The sequence below is a fragment of the Pleurodeles waltl genome, chromosome 4_1, assembly GCF_031143425.1.
Source record: "Pleurodeles waltl isolate 20211129_DDA chromosome 4_1, aPleWal1.hap1.20221129, whole genome shotgun sequence".
Lineage (NCBI taxonomy): Eukaryota > Metazoa > Chordata > Amphibia > Caudata > Salamandridae > Pleurodeles > Pleurodeles waltl.
In genome coordinates this window covers 46,525,055-46,545,733 of record NC_090442.1, presented here as the reverse complement: position 1 = coordinate 46,545,733, position 20,679 = coordinate 46,525,055, and the positions used below count along the sequence as shown (strand labels likewise).

General features: G+C 46.2%; 1 protein-coding gene across 2 annotated transcripts in view; it reads left to right on the top strand.

Moving 5' to 3' along the window:
• The window catches only part of LOC138287360 (zinc finger protein 558-like), a 79,618-nt gene that overhangs the window by 21,768 nt on the left and 37,171 nt on the right, over positions 1-20,679 (top strand). For both annotated transcript variants that reach the window (XM_069227730.1, XM_069227731.1), the window contains exons 3-4: positions 246-356; positions 6,994-7,095. In XM_069227730.1, coding sequence (XP_069083831.1) covers positions 246-356; positions 6,994-7,095 — 213 coding nt within the window. The remainder of the gene's footprint in view (positions 1-245; positions 357-6,993; positions 7,096-20,679) is intronic.

The window sequence follows — 20,679 nt, the reverse complement described above, 5'->3', positions numbered from 1 at the left end:
ATGCACTGTTGGGCCAGATTATGAACGCAGCCAGGGTTGATCACTATTTTCGGTGACCTTGGGCCTGGCCCAGGAAGTACAGTGTTTGGCCTAAACTTCCTTCTCACTTACTTCCTAAATCACCTCGTTGTACATTTACTTCCATTATACTTTAACTATCCCTGAATTCATTCATAGCAATGCTTCTGTTGTATTTTGTCATTTTACAAACGTTTGTATTAATAATATTTTTATTTCCATAACAGGCCCCCTTATTGCCAATTCTGTTTTTTCATTACGACCGAAGGAAAAAGAAGACTTGTGCTCTGAGGAGCTTCAGGATGTAGAGAAAAGCATCAATGTTGACCCATCCACAAGTGAGTAGAAGCAAAAGAAACTTGTGGTCTTTAGGAAATAGTTAATTTTATTTTCCATAGACCTCAGCATTTTGTCCACATGTATTGTAGCACAGGCCAAATCGACAAAGTGGCAAGAAATGTTATGGACACAATGTTGACTTCACTTTGGATGCAGCTTTTGTGAACTCATTTTTATTGGCATGCACGGCTGTTTTTCATTATCCTGCTCGCACCTCCAGATGTTAACACCTGCAGATGTTAATGTTTACTACCTATTTGCACAGTCCCTCTCCCCATGTCTGCATTCCTTTTAATTGTTCCAGTGTGTGTATGCCTCTTTCTGCTGCTGTAAGTGCCTCATTCAGCTGCTATGTGTGCATTCACCATCTACTGCATGCCTCTATATGTTGCACTGTGAACATGCCCCCTGCTGAGCTGTGCACAAGCTGTCCTGATTTTTTTATATGTTGAACAAAAAGATCAGGGACACTCAAAGTTGTGGGAGAACAGATAAATGCTCTAAGGGACCAGACAATATTAAGTATCTCAATAAAACTATTTTGGGAATTCAAATGGAAGTTCTTAAGAGAGGCATAACTTGAGATGGATTTCCCAGGCCTCAGACTTGACACATACAAATGTGTCAGAAATTTAAAACAACACAAACATTTTGCCACACAGCCTGACACAAAAAACAAGCATGATGTTATTTTATTGTTTACATTTTGTGGAAATTATATTTTGAATCTCAAATAAATTGACTAATTTGCATCAAGTAGTCGATGTGAGATGTGAGGAATTGGAAAGAGGTAATAAAAATTTGAGCAAAAACCAGATGTGGGTAACTCAGTGTATGAGAGTATATGAAAATGTGAGAAGATAGGTTTGAGTCTGCTCCCTACTGTTATGTCAGTGACAAAGCCCAAGAGCTATATTATCCAGAATTGCCAGTGGGCAACAAGATCTATATATTTTATGAGCTAGTGATGGATGAGATAAATAGGGTGGAAACAAATTAGATAAAATAAAGGAAGTACTCTCAAAACCAAAATTTGAATGCCTCTGAATGGAAGGAACTGATGGTGCTGGAACTCAAACATGATGAAACGTTAATGATCAAGGCCTCTGACAAAGGGGGTAATGTTGCCATAACGGACAAGAAAATGTATATACAAGAATCTTAACTTCAGTTAAAAAATGGTAATCATTACCAGAAATTAAAAAAGCAGTTTCATGGCATGCTAACTACCCAGGAGCAACATGGCCTATTCGATGAAGAAGATTACTGGTACCCTTAAGTTCTGCCATCCACTTGGTTTACTTCCACCTGAAAATTCATAAGGAAGACCTATTGTAAGTTCCATTGGCTCCCAACTTTAGATTTATAGACCATTTTCTTTTTGGAATTTTGTTAATGCTACTATAATACATTACATTCCTGATGAAAATCCAGAACAAATCTTTGGAAGAGTAGTTATCTGATGTTTCCCCCCGACTGTGTATAATTACTCTTGTAACTACAACACAAATGGGAGATCAAAGCCCACAGGCATTTTCTGGAAGAAAGATCTATCAGTCTCCTACAACATACAAATATTTTTTGAGATGTAAGGCTTTTGTTCGGAGCACAAAATATCTAATGTTTGATAACTTGCTGTACCTCAGAGGTAAGGCACAGCCATGGGCACTTCTGTTGCCCCGGCCCATCTATATCTTTTCATGGGCTGGTGGGAGAGGGAGGTGTCCTGGGCAGAGCATAACCAGGACAACATGCTAAATGTGATGTTTTGGCCGCAATTCATAGATGACCTATGTTTTATCTTGAATGGTACTGAATCTTCACTTAAAGAACATACTGAGAGGTTAAATAGCCATGAGTACATCTCAGATTAATGAGTAACATGAGCAGGGTGACTATTGACTACCTTGATGTTATACTGTTTATCAGTAATGGAGAACTGTGCACAAAGATTCATGGAAAAGCCAACGCTAGTAATAGTATTCTGTCTGACAACAGTAGGCATCAGAAGGAGGTCAAATGGAACATATGCTATGGGGAACTGCTAAGAGGAACTGATGTATGGATGAATACTTTGAATTAGAGGCTGAGAGGATCATCAGTTGATATAGATCTAAGGGATATCCTGCAACAGTTATAGTGGATGCACTGGCCAGAGGTCGAACAAAATCTGCAGCCTATTTCCATTAACAATGAAAAAAGCAACAAGGGACAGGTTGTCAGACACAGATGTGTGCATATTCATAAATAGGTTATAAGAGATATTTTCACCAAGCACTGGAACCTCCTAAGAAGTGATGAACATATGAAGGAAGTCATTGACACATATCCCCAAATCACTTAATAGAAAACAGCTTCTCTCAGGGACATTCTTACCTCCAGTCACATGAAAGCTGGTGTGACGAGAGGGACTCGGGGGTGGCTGGAGATTGAAGGTAAAGGATTTTGTAGATAAGCTTCATGTAAGGCTTATGAAAATGGTGAAACTATAAAACAATACACCACTTTTGCAGGAGTAAAGAAAAACATCACAGAATGAATTACGTGTCAAACTGATTATATGGTACATGTGCTGGAATGTGAATGTCACAGACGTTATGTGGGCAGCACAAGAAATAAACTGAAAGTGAGAATCCTGAAGCATTTTAGGGCGATCAAAAATAAAGACATAAGTTATCCTGTTTCCAAGCATTGGCGGTGCGGAATATTGCATTCTAATTTTTTATGGTATTTCGGACATCAACAAAAACTCATGTGGCAGAAACTGGGAAGAGACCCTAAGGAAAGAAGGGTCTAAAATGAAATTGCTACTAGGAAAGGAAAAAATATTGGGCCATAACCAGGATGCCGAGCTTCATGTATATTCATAGAGAAAGTTGTATCCAAGACAAATGCTGAACCAGTAGCTAACAATGTATATATATATATTGGGAAACTGTTAAAGAGATGCGTTCTACATGGTGCCTTGTACCTTAGCAAAAATTATTGAAAAGTAAAAACCAATCCGAAATATAATTAAAAACGTAATTGTAGATAAGACAACTGTGGTGAAATTGTGAAGAACCGTGCAAGCGTGGTTTCAGAACCTCAGTTTGTGTCTTTAAGGTTTCTCTCCCTATACATGTGCTTTTGCAAAAGTGAGCGTATAGCACTATAATGATTTGTAACTACATTGCGAAATGACTATGTTAAGATATTGGCAGCCATGGATTTAGAAACCCCCTGTCGGTGCCTTCAATGTCCCTCTCCCCTTAGATGAGCTCTTGCAAACTCGGGCTTGTATAATGTTAATGTTTCCAGATGACAGTGGAATATTGTTGTTTAACAATGATTGGCCTTGCAAGCATCAACAAAGAAAATTATTTCCTAGTACAAAGAATGGATTATTAGTTACCGACTCATGTACTTAGTAATTTATGTGTCCTGATGTTCCAGGAGTTGTGAAATATGTGGGATGGTTGAATAATTTGTTTCAAGAACAGAAAGGCAATGATGATTATTATGAACATTGTGGGCATTACAGTTGTTTTTTCACAGATGTGCAGGGATCAAATATGTACCTTACCATTGAGAATTCGTGTCATTGTTGGTATAAAAGGGGGGGATATGTCTCCTGCATGAATGTAAACTGAGGTAGAAGGGATCACTAAGTTGTTGTGCTTGTCCTAGGGAGGAGCTTGAAAAGGTTACAGATTGAATGAAATTCAGAGTTATAACTGGTTACCTTTTAAATTAATTTGGAAATAGGTGCTTATGTTCATTAATGGGTAACATAATGACATTTGAAAAATGTATCTAAAGAAAAGCGGATACTTGGAGTTTGTTTGAATCGTGTAATAGTGGCCATGGGAGGCCCGTTAACCGAAGAAGTAGAGAGGCAGTCTAGTTGTTGTTAATGTTCCTCTAAATACCTTGGTGGGGGTTTTAAGAGGAGTTCAGGTGTGGTGTGTTTTCAGCCAGTAGAAGGCGAAACACGTCAGTTTGGTATGCACTTACATGATGAATAACTCTTTTCACATATATATTTCAGCAAGTGCCATCTTCTTCCTGAAATAGAGTGTGTTTAGTTAAGAGAAAGTCAGAGTCCAAAATGTACCTCCAGGACTAGTTTTAACACATACATGGATATAAGTCCTTACCACATACTCTGCTACAGAAGGGGTAAAAATGACTAGTATCAACAAAAAGGTTTTCCCGAAGCTTTGTCATTTAGTGAATGGACACCTAAGGCCAGCACTCACTCACAAACATGTTGAATCTCCAGACTCCAGTACAGTTCATCATCTGCCACTTTCATGGGCAAATCAGTATCTTGGCCGCAGCCAGGTATCGAAGAGCGTAGTCAGGATCATGAGGTTTACAAACAATTGCTGTTATTGGACTAAAAAGTTCACCTTAATTTGTGTCTGTGAAATCTAGGTAAGTCACAAAAGTTTGTCGTTCTACTCTCTCCCTCACCCTCTTTGTATACACAGACCAATGCATAACACTCAGTCCACAACACACAAATGCATATGCTACACACCAGCTGTCACTCTGTTTGGTTCTCCCTCCCACCCCACCACCCCACGTTTGTCTTCTCCCTTCCAGTTCCTTTATTTCCTTCCCTCATTCACTCTCACTATCTTTCTTCCTTTATATCTGGCTCTCGTTCCTCCTTTTTCTTACTTTCCTGTCCCTAAGTGGGGCATTGGGCCTATCACCACCCGTGAAGCCCTAACAGTCTTTTTGCCTTCCTGGAACCTACAGCATCCCCTATTGCACGTCAAACAAGAGGAAATTGTTTGGAGTGTAGTTTTCACATACAGGCCTACAGAGTTGTGGTTAATCCCAATATCCTCTTTCTTGCCATGCTGAATAGTTGCTCTGTTCAGCTGGCAGTCGAGGAAATCAACTAACCCCAGACATTTCTGGAACTGGAGACCCAGGGGTGTCCAGGGTGGTGTATCTTACATTGATCACACTACTTTTTCTTAACTAGAATGCCCTGCAAACTTCACATTTCTGTGGGGCTCTACTAAATTTCTACCACTGAACTTAACCCACCTTTCTCCTAATAAAACAGTACCTCACGTGTGTTGCTGGATGGTTGGAATTTTGTTAATTCCACAGATTCTGAAAGCTTTGTCACAAAAGAGTGGGGAAAGTTTGATTTTAGCCACAGTTTGAGGTTTGCAGGGCATTATGGGTAAGAAAACCTTGTGGGATCCAAACACATCCGACCACTCTGATTCCCTTGGGTGTCTAGTATTCAGAAATGTCTGGCTTTGGTAGGCTTTCCTGGGTGGTGGCCGAGACTGGGCCCAGATAATGCAACTACCTTTATCGTCAAAACATGTTATTTTTTTCCACAGGAGATGTTGATGTCTCCACGTTGCTTTTTGAGGATTGTTGTGTCATGTTTACTAGGCCAACCCCTCAGTGGAGCACACCATGTTTATCGGGAAAAGTGTGGGACTACAGAATAATGTAACAGTTGTTATTAGGAATGTAATGTCCCTCCATTATTGGCTTCCAAGTATAAGCCAGTGTTCCAGAAAGATCACATTTTGCAAATTGCCCTCTGAATCACATGATGAATAACTCAGAAGTTTACCATTAACCACTATTCCTAAAATTAGTATCTAGGACATGTTTAAAAAAATGCCTGGATGTCACAAATCTTTTCATTTATTATATTTTACTGTATTACTTGAGGCATGGTTGGTACACAGTGAAATATCATTCTAAGCTGCAGCTCGGATGTTGTGGACAACCAACAAATGTTATATAACAGTCGTAATGTTGTATTGCTTTTGTAAATTAGACATTCAGGCCAAAAAATACAGATGAAAACCTCAGCTATTTTTTCCATTATTTTTTATTTCAACGACTAGTTACTTTGAGGAAACTATAAGGTGTCTACTGACACCACCTGTTTGGAATTTTGACTAGTTTTCAGAAATGTATAGCTGTCCGAGTTCACCCATGGCCTTCCCACCTTTCTGCGCTGCAAACTGAAACAACAAAACAAGGGAAACTAGACCACCACTTGGAAAAAATAACAAACTGGTCTTTTTTATAACTCAGCTTGTTCCTGGAAGGTGGTATATTAGTGATCTTAGCACTGCAAATCTTTTGTACATGCTTTTTTTTAGAAGAGAATACCATGGTTGCACAGAATGTTTTCCTATTTTCCTTTTTTTTCAAAACGAAAATTTAGCTTGTTTTTAACTTTTTTTCTGTTCCCGCCAAAGAAATCCACAAACCCTGGGTAGCTTTAGAATCCCCAGGATGTGTGGAAAAAAGAATGAAAATTTGGCTGTGATACGTGCGGGATAAAAGTTCTGAAGGCTTAAGTGTGAATTACCTCAAACATTAAAAAAAGGGGCTGTCACTGGGGAGACAATTCTCAGCAACAAAGGGGCAAAAAGGCCAAATCAACCCATATGTATTTTTCACAAATGAAGTATTTATTGTTTTTATATCATTGACTTATCTAGTGAACACATGCCTGTGTACTATAATCAATTTAAAATATGACTATTGATAAATTAATATTTGCAGATAGGTTGAAAGTTTTAGGGCCTTATGTTATTTATTTCACAAATCTTGCACACAGAAGTGTAAAACACGGCTTTTGTCTTACGTTGACAGATCATATGACTGCTGATTCTGATGTGTTATTCATTGGAAACCAGTTTGTGAAGGATACGCGTGTTACAGCTGTGAAGGAACAAGGTGACAGTCCCAGCACAGGTGAGAGAAATGTATGAAAATGCTTGTCACTGTAGAGTTGATGCATGGCAATATTAACCTCCTGCCCAGAAGATCCTTCTGGGTCCCCAGAAGGCAAAGGTATACCTTACAAGCCCTGCAGAACTGAGAAAAGGAGCACAAGTCCTGTAGCCCCTCCGTCAGACTATACTTGAAGGAACATGTATATTGTACTTGCACTCAGACCTGTCGGAGACCCTAGCAGATTCTAGTTTATGAGGAAGGGGCATAGGTCACTAAAACAAAGGCATAAACAGAATGGAACCTTGCAGATGTTCAGCAAGGGACAATTTTAATGCCAATATAGCTATCAGTGACTTAATAGGAAGCCTTGAACTATGACGAGATATGGAGTAAACTGGATTCCTAATTTTTATCTCCCGAAATTGATACTACAACTCCACTTATAGTGCAGCACATCATGTTATGAACTATTGGAAAAAAAAATTCAAATCCCAGAGAATATCCAACATCAATTGAGTCAGAAGAGTCCCATCATCGCTTACTGATGCTGTGATCAAGTGTACCTCTGTTAAAGATGATCATTTGGGGCTGGTCTCTTAAGAACCTGGACCCAATGGGTAGTGATTATATAACTCACCACCCTAGTACTGGTGAATGTTGTTGACCCTGAGAAGGATGAGTCTGTTTCCACTGAGGCAGATCAGGTGTGTTGCGGAGAAACTCAACGGGACCGTGTAGAAGTGTAATGTTATGAGGAAATTCATGACGGATGACCCAAGTAAGGGATCCATCCAGCAAACTGGTCAGGGTTTTAACATATTATGATAACTGGATTGCTGCTGGGCTGAGCTATCTACTTTAGAATAAGTAAAGGTGGCAGGAATGGGGACTGAACTAGCTGGTAACCTAAGGTTTGACAGTAAAGCTTGTGACTGCCATAGAAACACAAGGAGCTGAGATCAGAATGATGGGGACAGCGTCCTCTGCATCCATGCTTTGTAATATTTGTATTGCTGTGTGCCCTTACATTTAGAGACTTAATTAGTCATCATCATCACCTAAATCTGCTACTTAGTCCAGCGATATGTGAAATTGTCATTTACAACTTTTGGAATGCAGTGTAATCGCTATGAGCTCACAAAATAACCTGAAACTAACAGCTTAGTACTTAACGTCATCTAAACAAAGTGCATGATGTTTACTAAATAAAATATAATGGTATGTGTTATGATGGAGAAAAGCAAACACTTGTAAGCAAACAAAATAGGGCCACCCACTGCTTTCCATTTGGCATTAGTTGGCCATGTGTCTGTATGCAGACACAGCTTAAAATCATAGTCGTTGAGGAGACATGAGGATGTAAACATCCTGGGATTAAAGTATGCAGTGGACTGTTCGTCAAATGCACATCCAGCTCACATGCTTCCCGTCCATCGCGTTCTCCTCCCTCCAAAGAGCTACAGAGCAGCTGTAAGGAAATGCCTCCTTGGCATGGTTACCCCCTGACTTTTTGCCTTTGCTGATGCCAAGTTATGATTTGAAAGTGTGCTGAGGCCTGCTAACCAGGCCCCAGCACCAGTGTTCTTTCCCTAACCTGTACCTTTGTTTCCACAATTGGCACACCCTGGCATCCAGGTAAGTCCCTTGTAACTGGTAACACTGGTACCAAGGGCCCTGATGCCAGGGAAGGTCTCTAAGGGCTGCAGCATGTCTTATTCCACCCTGGGGACCCCTCACTCAGCACAGACACACTGCTTGCCAGCTTGTGTGTGCTAGTGGGGAGAAAATGACTAAGTCGACATGGCACTCCCCTCAGGGTGCCATGCCAACCTCACACTGCCCATGGCATAGATAAGTCACCCCTCTAGCAGGCCTTACAGCCCTAAGGCAGGGTGCACTATACCATAGGTGAGGGCATAGGTGCATGAGCACTATGCCCCTACAGTGTCTAAGCAAAACCTTAGACATTGTAAGTGCAGGGTAGCCATAAGAGTATATGGTCTGGGAGTCTGTCATACACGAACTCCACAGCACCATAATGGCTACACTGAAAATTGGGAAGTTTGGTATCAAACTTCTCAGCACAATAAATGCACACTGATGGCAGTGTACATTTTATTGTGAAATACACCCCAGAGGGCATCTTAGAGATGCCCCCTGAAAACATACCCGACATCCAGTGTGGGCTGACTAGTTTTGCCAGCCTGCCACACTCCAGACATGTTGCTGGCCACATGGGGAGAGTGCCTTTGTCACTTTGTGGCTAGTAACAAAGCCTGTACTCGGTGGAGGTGCTTCTCACCTCCCCCTGCAGGAACTGTAACACCTGGCGGTAAGCCTCAAAGGCTCACCCCCTTTGTTACAGCACCACAGGGCATTCCAGCTAGTGGAGATGCCCGCCCCCTCTTGCCACGGCCCCACTTTTGGCGGCAAGGCCGGAGGAGATAATGAGAAAAACAAGGAGGAGTCACTGGCCAGTCAGGACAACCCCTAAGGTGTCCTGAGCTGGGGTGACTCTGACTTTTAGAAATCCTCCAGCTTGCAGATTAAGGATTCCCCCAATAGGATTAGGGATGTGCCCCCCTCCCCTCAGGGAGGAGGCACAAAGAGGGTGTAGCCACCCTCAGGGCTAGTAGCCATTGGCTACTAACCCCCCAGACCTAAACACCCCCCTAAATTGAGTATTTAGGGCCCCCCAGAACCTAGGAAAACAGATTCCTGCAACCTGAAGACGAAGAAGGACTGCTGACCTGAAGCCCTGCAGAGAAGACGGAGACACCAACTGCTTTGGCCACAGCCCTACCGGCCTGTCTCCCCACTTCAAGAAAAACTGCAACAGCGACGCGTCCCCCAGGGTTCAACGACCTCTGAAGCCTCAGAGGACTACCCTGCATCTAAAAGGACCAAGAACTCCCGAGGAGAGCGGCCCTGTTCCAAGAAACTGCAACTTTGCAACACAGAAGCAACTTTTAAAGACCATACGTTTCCCGCCGGAAGCGTGAGACTTTCCACTCTGCACCCGACGCCCCCGGCTCGACCTGCAGAGAACCAACACTATAAGGAGGACTCCCCGGCGACTACGATCCGGTGAGTAGCCAGAGTTGACCCCCCTGAGCCCCCCCAGCGACGCCTGCAGAGGGAATCCAGAGGCTCCCCCTGACCGCGACTGCCTGCTTCAAAGAACTCGACACCTGGTAAAGACACTGCACCCGCAGCCCCCAGGACCTGAAAGATCCGACCTCCAGTGCAGAAGCGACCCCCAGGTGGCCCTCTCCCTTGCCCAGGTGGTGGCTACCCCGAGGAGCCCCCCCTTGCCTGCCTGCCTGCCTGCATCGCTGAAGAGACCCCTGGGTCTCCCATTGAAACCTATTGCGAACCCGACGCCTGTTTGCACACTGCACCCGGCCGCCCCCGTGCCGCTGAAGGTGTACTTTCTGTGCTGACTTGTGTCCCCCCCGGTGCCCTACAAAACCCCCCTGGTCTGCCCTCCGAAGTCGCAGGTACTTACCTGCTGGCAGACTGGAACCGGGGCACCCACTTCTCCACTGAAGCCTATGTGTTTTGGGCACCCCTTTGACCTCAGCCCTGAGCTGCTGGTGTGGTAACTTTGGGGTTGCCCTGAACCCCCAACTGTGGGCTAACTTGGACCCAACTTTGAACCCTGTAGGTGTTTTACTTACCTGCAAAACTAACCAAAACTTACCTCCACCAGGAACTTTTGAAAATTGCACTGTCTGGTTTTAAAATAGCTTATTGCAATTTTTGCTAACACTGTACATGCTATTGTGATAATTCAAAGTTCCTAAGATACCTGAGTGAAATACCTTTCATTTAAAGTATTGTTTGTAAATCTTGAACCTGTGGTTCTTAAAATAAACGAAGAAAATATATTTTTCTATTAAAAAACCTATTGGCCTGGAATTGTCTTTGAGTGTGTATTCCTCATTTATTGATTGTGTGTGTACAACAAATGCTTAACACTACCCTCTGATAAGCCTACTGCTCGACCACACTACCACAAAATAGAGCATTAGAATTATCTCTTTTTGCCACTATCTTACCTCTAAGGGGAACCCTTGGACTCTGTGCATGCTATTTCTTACTTTGAAATAGTACATACAGAGCCAACATCCTACAGCGGCCAAGAAATGCTGTCGATTCTGAGACTGGTACTATAAACTGTAAATAATTCCTGCAGTAAAGCTAACTTCTAATGGATACTTCTAACCGCAGATTCCATACCTTGTGAATACCTCCAGGCACCAGACCGGATCTGGAGATTTTTCTCAGGAATTCTCTCACGCACCGCAAAGTGGTATTGTTAAGCTCTCCATCGGCTCCATCACGCCCCAGAAGTGACATTGGGATTCACGATATAACCACCTTTGTGTGTCAATGTAAGTTCCTTTCTTTCAGGGCTCCCTCAATTTCTGCCAGTGTGCAATGGACATGTCCCCCCTAAAACGATGAGGTTCAAACCCTGTAACAATTGCCACAAACAGATGTCTGTGACGGACCCACATTTGGTCTGTCTCTGGTTTCTCAGCTGCTCACATGACTTGAAGTTGTGCGACAAATGCGCTTGGTTGAACTGTACATGGTCGGGCACTGTAGGAAAGCCCGGTCCTGATAGAAGTAGAGGACGCAGACGTGATCTCAGTCCAGAGAACACTGCAAGAGAGATATTCATCCCACCCAAGTCTTCAAGTAAGTAATAAAAAAGAAACACAAGAAGTAAAAACAAGCATTTACAATGCAATAGGTCTCGCATTTTTCCATAATAGTAATCTTTTGACAACTGCGTCCACAAGCAAAAACAAAAGAAAACATGAGAAGAAACTGAGAAACGACTTGGCAAAATAAAGTTAGCTTTAAAACTCAAAACCTTGCAATTTTGTGCCTGTTGGGCAATTTTTTGCCAGTCCCAAGCCTTCTGTTTGCATGGCACTCGAAGTTAAAAAAGAACAAATAGTACCTCGATCACGTCAGGAGCAGCCAATGGGCACTAATTAAGTTGCATCAATTAGTGCCTTATCCCTGCTCCACACAGAGAAACAGAAGTGATGCCAGGCGTGCCTTGACAAATTACGAGGCTGTAAAGAAGAGTGCAACGCAAACCAACAAATGGTGAGCGACAGGCAGGCTCCAAGCCCTGTACTGGACACTACAGTCTCTCAAGTGAGACGCATGCGCTAGCGCATGCTTTTGCAGGATCACCCCTAACAAGACCCCCTCTTCTTCCCACCGCTGGGGAGATACCACATGGATGTCAGGGTCCCTCAAGACTTAATTACCCACCACAGAACCGACTCCCACATTAGTCACGTTCCAGCCCTAGTTCCAAGGTCTATTTGGGATGCTGCAGCAGATTTAGGCCTTCAGAGAGGCTACGCTGGGAATTTTTTACACCTTTCAGGATTCTTTAGGTCCCATGGATTTGAGAAGGGCTCCAGTCAGGTTACTGTTGGCAGATCCATCCCCGACATTGACTGTGCCTATTGACCCAACTCCGAGGCCTATACCTACTGTCAAGTCCTTCCTCACACCAAATACTGCTTTAGTTCCCCCTGCATCATCCCTAGAGGGAGAACCCGCATTCTGTTGGACTCTGAAGTAAATCCATCTTGACCCTGGTCGTAGCTGCACCCATTTGGCCTCTTCCACAACATTATGATTCAAAATGGTTCCTTTGCCACATAGATTTTCATTTTCAGACCTGGAGCCACGTGACAACTATCTGGATGATGGATCACCATTATATGTCAATTAGACTCTGTTTCTGCACCTTCAGAGGGCCAGTGGCCTTGACACACTTCTCTGGACCCTGGATTTAAATCCCAAAATGGCCCCTCTACAGCGGAATCTACTTCGTTAGCCATGGTGAATAGAAGAACAACTGAACTTCTTCATCTCCAGCTTCCCTCAGCGGATGATAAAATAAATGTACTCAATGAGGTCCTGCAGCCAGGTAGATCTCTTCAGACCCATTGCTCCTATTCAAAGAAGCCCTTACATGCACCCTCTTGGGCACCTGGGAGAAGCCTGGAATCCACTGCTCCCATACTGTTCTCAACTCTCTCCCTGGCGGGGTGGATGTAAATGCTTTCGGATTGATGTGCCTGGTGACGACCTAACTCACCAGGCTCTCTGCTGTGGTGTGCTGCTGGATTAAAAATGGGTCCCTCAAAGCTGGTCTGTGCCATGGGGCTGTTTGCCTGTGGCACCGATCAGCTACAGGGGACCTCTTGGGCCTCCACAACAACAGACCTCCCAGTCCTTTCAAGGTTAGCGATCCAGCTGACACTGTTCCGGCCCCAAGGGGCAGTGACTTACCTGGTTCCCCTAAACCACCCTCTCTCCGTAGCTGCCGCCACTGCAAACCCCTGTTACCTTACCCTCAGTGGCAGACTGTCACCGGTTGGAGGCCAGATACGTTTACCTTCATGGGTGGCAATGCATCATATCAGACAGATTCATGCTTCAAATTGTCCAGTACGGTTTTGCCCTGCCATTTCTGTCCTCCCCTCCCTGCTTATTTTCACGTACCTGCCTCTTGCCAATAGAAGACCCAATCCCAGTACCAACATAGAGGGTGCAGGGGAGGAATTGGAAAAGGGATTACCATTCCCATGGTACGGTGGCCCCTGTCAGTGAGATATCCGTACCTACATATTGTAGTGCGAGTATTACATTTTGTGAGTATATTAAACAGTCCTTTTTTGTAAAAGATTAGCACTGAATTGGACAGTCGATTATTGCGCTGCTGGGTGATTTTTGAGTTCTGAGCTAGAAGACTACCTTCCCGACAAGCCTTTGACTAGCAGCCATGGCTACCACTGAGAGTCAAGTGCTGAAGATGTTGTATGTGGCCCAGTTTGAAGAGCCACAGATGGATCCTGGGACATCAGACCTGAAAACCCCAGGTTCCCCTGTTTGTCCAGTGACCCACAAATTGGGGTCTTACAATGATTGTTTCTACAGTCGGCCCACACCTCAAACACTGTTTTCCAATGATTACAAAATATGAAGCTTTTATTGCAGTGCCCATTGGTAATATGTGCAATAGACTGTGTGCAGAGTCTTTCTGTCTCTGTGCAGATATCTGTTCGCCTCTCTCACATCTTGACTCTTCCCTCTCTCTCACGTGCTTGTCTTTGACCATGGACAGTGCTCTACTACCTTTTTGGCTAGGTTTGCACTATGCAATAACACATACATATATAAATCCTCTCAGCCTTTCCTGTCTCACTTTTTCGCATGCTACCGCTTCCTCTTTCCCCAACATGCACACTGCCACTCAAGCTCTCGTTTGCACTCTCTCTTACACGTGCACTACTTCACTCTCACAAGCACACTACCCCTAATGCTCTCAGACGCACACTGCTGCTCAAGCTCTGGTTTTCACACGTGCACTCTCTTAAACATGCAATATCTCCTCTCGCAAGCGCACTACCCCTCACGCTCTCACCTACACTGCTGCTCAAGCTCTCGTTCTCACATGTGTACACTCTTGCACGTGCACTACCTCAATCTCACAAGCGCACCACCCCTCACGCTCTCACACGCACACTGCCGCTCAAGCTCTCGTTCTCACAGGTGCACTACCTCACTCTCACAAACGCACTACCCCTCATGCTGTCACATTTCACAAGTTAAAGTTTAGTTATTGTTCAGTGAACATAAAACCGAGTGTAGGAAGCTGGCCTGGTGTGTGGTGGACACCCATGGTGCTGTCACCCTATACCAGGTCCAGGTATCCCCTATTAGTGAAGTGTAGGCAGTGTCTAGGAAGCCAGGCTCTCTAGATGTAGTTGTGGATGAGCAGCCAAGACTTACCTAGGAAACGTGCAAAGCATATGCAGTACCACGTTAGCCACACAGCACTTACACACATGAATGAACGACACAGTGTTACAAAAATAAAGGTACTTTCTTAGGGTAACATAAATACTAGAATACTGAACAGGCGGTCCCCCAGCTGAAGGTAAGTAAACACACTATTATATACACATTACCAATCAGTAAAGAGCATAGAAAGCAATAGTATTGGCAAACCTATGGGTAAACAGTGAAGGCCCTAGGGGAGGGCCAAACCATACACTAAGAAAGTGGAATGTGAAAGAGAGTCCCCCATCCAAGGATGTGGGATCTGGAGGGATCTGGAGGAACTAGGAACTAGGAACACCAAAAGGTGAATACCACAGTGATGCCCAGCGACCAGGAGAGGAGAGGTAAGTACCTGGGTTTCCCCAAAACCAACAGGAGGAATTTGGAAAAGGATTATGCAAGACCCAACCAACACTGTAAGAACCCAAAGGTGGATCCTGACAGTAGAGGACCTGCAAAGGAAGGGGACTAAGTCCAGTTCGTGATGGAATGTCCGGTTGTGGCAGGACCCACTCACCACCCTTCTGTGGATGCAGGACCAGGTCAAAACTGGATGAAGAAGGCCAGCAGTGCAGCACAGGAGCCTAAGAGACGTCCCAGAAGTGATACAAGTGGTGTCCTAAGATGGCAATCGAGATGCAGTTGGTCAGTGGTGCTGGAAAACCACGACAAGCCTTGGCAAATTCAAGAGACGGAGAAGAAGTTTGGCAAGGCTGAAGAGGACCAGCAAGGTCCAGGGTACTCGACCCAAGGAGGGGAGCTCGGGGTGACCGTTAGCAGCAGGAGGAGTCGCAAGAAGAGTATGCAGCCCCCACAGGCAACCACCTGGCAGCAGGCCCAGGAGTTGCAGTGAGGCCCATGCAGCAGGAAGGAGACAGTGCTTTGCAGGAAGAGGTGCTGGAGCCTGAAGATCCTTTGGAAAAAGAGCAAACAAGCCTTGGTAGCTGAAAGTGTTGCGGTGCACAGGGGCACTGTCCTGCAGGGAGAGGCAAGGGCTTACTTTTTACCAAGTTGGACAGCTAGCAGAGAGAACCAAGGGGACCACTCCAGACCACCACCTGTGATGCAGGATCCACACAGTATTGGAGGAGAGTAGATCCACGTAGCCGGTTGTCATTGCAGTTGGTGCCTGCAGATGCAGGGGAGTGACTCCTTTACTCCAAAGGAGATTCCTTCTTCCTTCTTGTGCAGGCTGAAGACTTGCTGCCCTCAAAGGATGTACAGCCGGGGAAATGTTGCAGTTGCTGGAAGGAGCCGGAGACACAATGCTGCAGAGCGGAGTCGTCGATGAAGTTGCAGATCATCTGATACAGACTTCTATTTGCAGATTCCTTACCTTTGAATTTTTCTCAGGCGTCAGACTGGATCCAGAGATTTTTCTTCGAGCAGTACCTCTGCGCGCCGTCAGGTGGCGTTGGTCGAATCCATGGGCGTCGTGTTCGCCGTGATGACGTCGCAGTCGTATATAGGCGCCACCCTGGCGCGCTGATGTCCGTTTCTTTTCACGACTTTCCACGGCAGTAGTGCGCAGCCATGAAGAACACTGACAGTGGTGCGCCAAAACTAGGGCCCTTATGGGGAAGTTCTTGTCCCTAGAAATCAGTTCGCAGTGCAGGGAGGATGGGCAAGTCGGAAAGGAATCTGCAACTATAATATGTCTCTACCAGATATCTTGTTACCGAAGGTATGTCACTTGTACATCTGATAGAGACTTCTAGTTGTAGATACCTTACCTTTGAATAGATACCCGAGCAATACCATCCCCGGTGGTGGGCTGTGAACCAAGATCACACCAGGAAGTCCTGCAGGACCGAACAGCCAAAGTAGCCGTCCCTTCGGACATGACTGTCCAGGCAATAGTGTCTCTCCTCTTCATGAGAGGGATGTGTGGGTGCATAAAAGGTAGGCAAGGTGATGGACTGTCCGACATGGAAGGGTGTCACTAATTTAGGTAGGAAAGAAGACCTTGTGCGAAGTACCGGTTTGTCAGGATGTATGGCCAGAAAAGGTGGCTTAGATGACAGAGCCTGGAGCTCACTTACTCTGCGGGCAGAGGTAATGCAACTAAAAAAAACTGTCTTGATAGTTAAGAGCAGTAAAGGGCAGTTGTGAAGCGGCTCAAACTGGGTGCACATAAGGTATGTTTAAGAAACCTCTCAACTATAGGATATTTAAATAAGGAAGGCTGATCCGGTAACCTCAAGAAAGCAGAGATAGCAGAAAGATATCCCTTAAGATTGCCCAAGGTGGAACCCTGCTGGGCAAGGGAAAGAATAAAGAGAAGGACTTGAGAAAGAGGAGCAGATAGAGGATCAACAGATTTGTTGATGCACCATGCCACAAATTTCTTCCAATGAGAGGCGTATACAGTTTTGGTTGAGGGACACCTGGCTGCCAAGATAACGTTACAGACTTCGGGTGGCAGGTCAAAAGACGTCAACTGTCACCGCTCAATCTCCACGCAAGGAGGCGGAGGGTGGACAGGTTCGGATGGAGGACCCTCCCCTGCTGCAGCGACAGAAGATCTTCCCGAAGGGGCAGTCTGATCGGAGGAGCTATGGCCATGCTCAACAGCTCGGAATACCAGACTCTTCATGCCGAGTCCAGAGCCACCAGTATTACTTGGGCCCGGTCTTGCCTGATCTTCTTCAGAAGTCTAGGCAGAAGTGGTATGGGTGGAAAGGCGTACAGGAGGCCTGAATTCCACGCACGACGAAAAGCGTCGCAGAGTGAGTGCTGCCTTGGAAACTCCAATGCGCAAAACTGCTGACATTGCGCGTTCTCTACGGAGGTGAACAAGTCTAACCAAGGTTCTCCCCACTGAAGGAAAAGACCTTGCGCCACCTTCGGATGGAGGCGCCATTCGTGATCGACCATGCATTGCCGGCTGAGTTTGTCTGCTCTGACATCCAAGGAGCCCGCCAGGTGTTGAACCACCAGGGAAATGCCCTGATGTTCCAGCCAAGTCCAGAGGCAAAGAGCCTCTGGACAAAGGGTGCATGACCCCACTCCGCCCTGTTTGTTGCAATACCAGATGGTGGTGGTGTTGTCTGTGAGCACCTGCACTGCTTTCCCCTTGAGAGAGGGAAGGAATGCTTTCAATGCTAGTTGAATCGCTTGGAGCTCCAGATGATTCATATGGAGCCCGGCTTCCACCCGAGACCAGAGGCCTCTGATCTCTGCCTCTCCCATGTGGCCACCCCACCCCAGGAGTGACGCATCTGTCACGACTGTAAGATCTGGTTGGGGAAAGGAGAGGGAGCTGCCCTTGACCCAGTCCTGATTTATTAACCACCACTTCAGGTCTCTCGCAGTTCCTTCCGAGATCTGGAGCTTGTCGGAGAGATTCCCCTGATGCTGTGCCCACTGGAACTTCAGATCCCAGTGCAGAGCCTGCATATGCCATCTGGCATTTTGAACCAGCAGGATGCAGGAGGCCATGAGGCCCAGCAGCCTCAGAGTCATTCTCACCGAAATCCAGGACAGAGGCTGAAACATCTGTATCATAGCCCGAATATCCTGGACTCACTTTTCGGGAGGATATGCCTGAAACTGCACTGTATCCAGAACAGCTAGAGAAGAAGGAGTCAGGTGTGACTTTGGCATGTTGATAGTGAACCCCAGCGAATGCTAAAGGTTCGCCGTAGTCTGGAGGTGGGAGACAACTGTCTGGGGTGAGTTCGCCTTCAGCAGCCAACCGTCGAGGTAGGAGAAGACTGAGACCCCTAACCTGCGCAGATGAGCTGCCACCACTACCATCACTTTTGTGAACACCCGAGGGGCACTGGTAACGCCAAAGGGGAGCACGGTAAGCTGAAAGTTCTTGTGACCTACCACGAATTGTAGGTAACGTCTGTGGGCCCGCAAGACGGGAATGTGGAAGCATGCGTCTTGCAAGTCCAACGCTACCATCCAGTCTCTGGGATCCAGGGCAGATAGGACCTGAGCCAATGTCAACATTTTGAACTTCTCCTTTATGAGGAAGAGGTTGAGGGATCGAAGATCTAATATAGAACAAAGACCTTTGTCCTTTTCTGGCACTAGAAAGTAGTGGGTATAGCAACCACGACCTACTTCTGGCAACTGAACCTTCTCTATAGCTCCTTTGGCCAAAAGAGCTTGGACTTCCTTGTGGAGAAGCGCCATATGATCCTCCCATATTCGATTGTATGAAGGTGGCATGGCTGGAGGAGGTGTCTTGATGGGGAGGGTGTAGCCCCTTCGGAGAGTTTGGAGGACCCACCTGTCAGTGTCCATGGATTGCCATTGGGGCAAGTGATGGCGCCAACAGGTTACTAGTGTACCCACGGACTAGGAGGGTTTGGAGGCTGAGGAGGGGGTGGGGTGGACTGGGGTCGATGGCCAGGGGGAAAGGACACGGTTGGGTGCCCCTTCCGTAGCCATGAAAGGGGCGAAAGGCGGACTGCTGAGGTCTAGAAGCAGGCGCGAGGCCAAGGGACCGGGCCGTGGCTCGGGAATCCTTAAAGCCCTTGAGCGCCGAGTCCGCCTTCTCTCCAAAAAGACGTGTGCCATCAAAGGGCATATCCATCAAGGATTGCTGGACATCCCCTGAAAAGCCAGATGTTCTCACCAGGCATGGTGTCTCAATGCCACCGTCGATGCAACCGATCTGCCCAGAGAGTCTGTCATATTCAGTCCACAACGAATCATGAACTTCTCTGCATCCCTCCCATCTGTTACGGCTTGGGAAAGGATAGTCCGGGCCTCCTCCAGAACTCTAGGCAACACTTGCGCGACCGTATCCCAGAGAGTATGGGAATAGCGGCCCAAAAGGCATGCAGTGTTCACGAACCGCAGCGCTAGACTGTTCGAAGAAAACAACTTCTTCTCCAAATTTTCCAGTCTTTTTGATTCCCTATCCAGGGGTGCGCCAGGGATTGTGCCAGATGAGGAAGAAGCCTGGATGACAAGGCTCTCAGGTGTGGGGTGATGGGTGAGGAATTTCGGGTCTGACGACGCAGGCCCATGGCAGTGGGCAATCATCCTATTCACAGAAGACCTGTGCTGGGTCTGGACCAGGTACCCAAAAGGACGTCTGTCAGTGCTTCATTAAACGGAAGAAGGGGCTCGAAAGAGGAAGACCCCGGCTGAAGCACGTTGGTTAGAATATTAGGCCTAACCTAAACAGAAGGTAGCTCAAGGTCCAGGACCTCAGCCGCCCTTCTCACCACCATGGAATAAAAGCCATCCTCCTCCGTAGCCACGGTAGGAGGGGAGCGCATACTAGTTTCAGGGGAGGTGTCTAGACCGCTGGCATCACCCAAATCCTGCACCCAGTCCATTTGGGGGTCAAGCTGGTATTCTAAAGTGTCCAGCGTCCCCTCCATACTCTCCCGGTATCCATACCCACAAGCATAAGGGATCAACCCTGGACCCAGGAGAGCCCATAGATAACCGAATCAGCATTGAACAATGTTGTTCCAGCTCCAGGTCGTGGGGTATGAGGATGGGATTGACGTCGATTGTGGGCCCAACTGATGTCAGGAGCGCCGACCTCTGACCCGACTCCGGGGTAGGTCGCTGTGGCACAACCGGTGTCGGGACGGATCTGCGATTGGATCCGGAGGGGCACTCCGGAGTTGTGGCCAAAGGCGACGACTTCGAACGCGAGGGGGCCCCCACCAACTCACCTGTGCCCGAGGGAGCCGAAGGTTGGTTGGTCTGCAGGGGTGGCTCCGGCTACCGGGAAGTCGG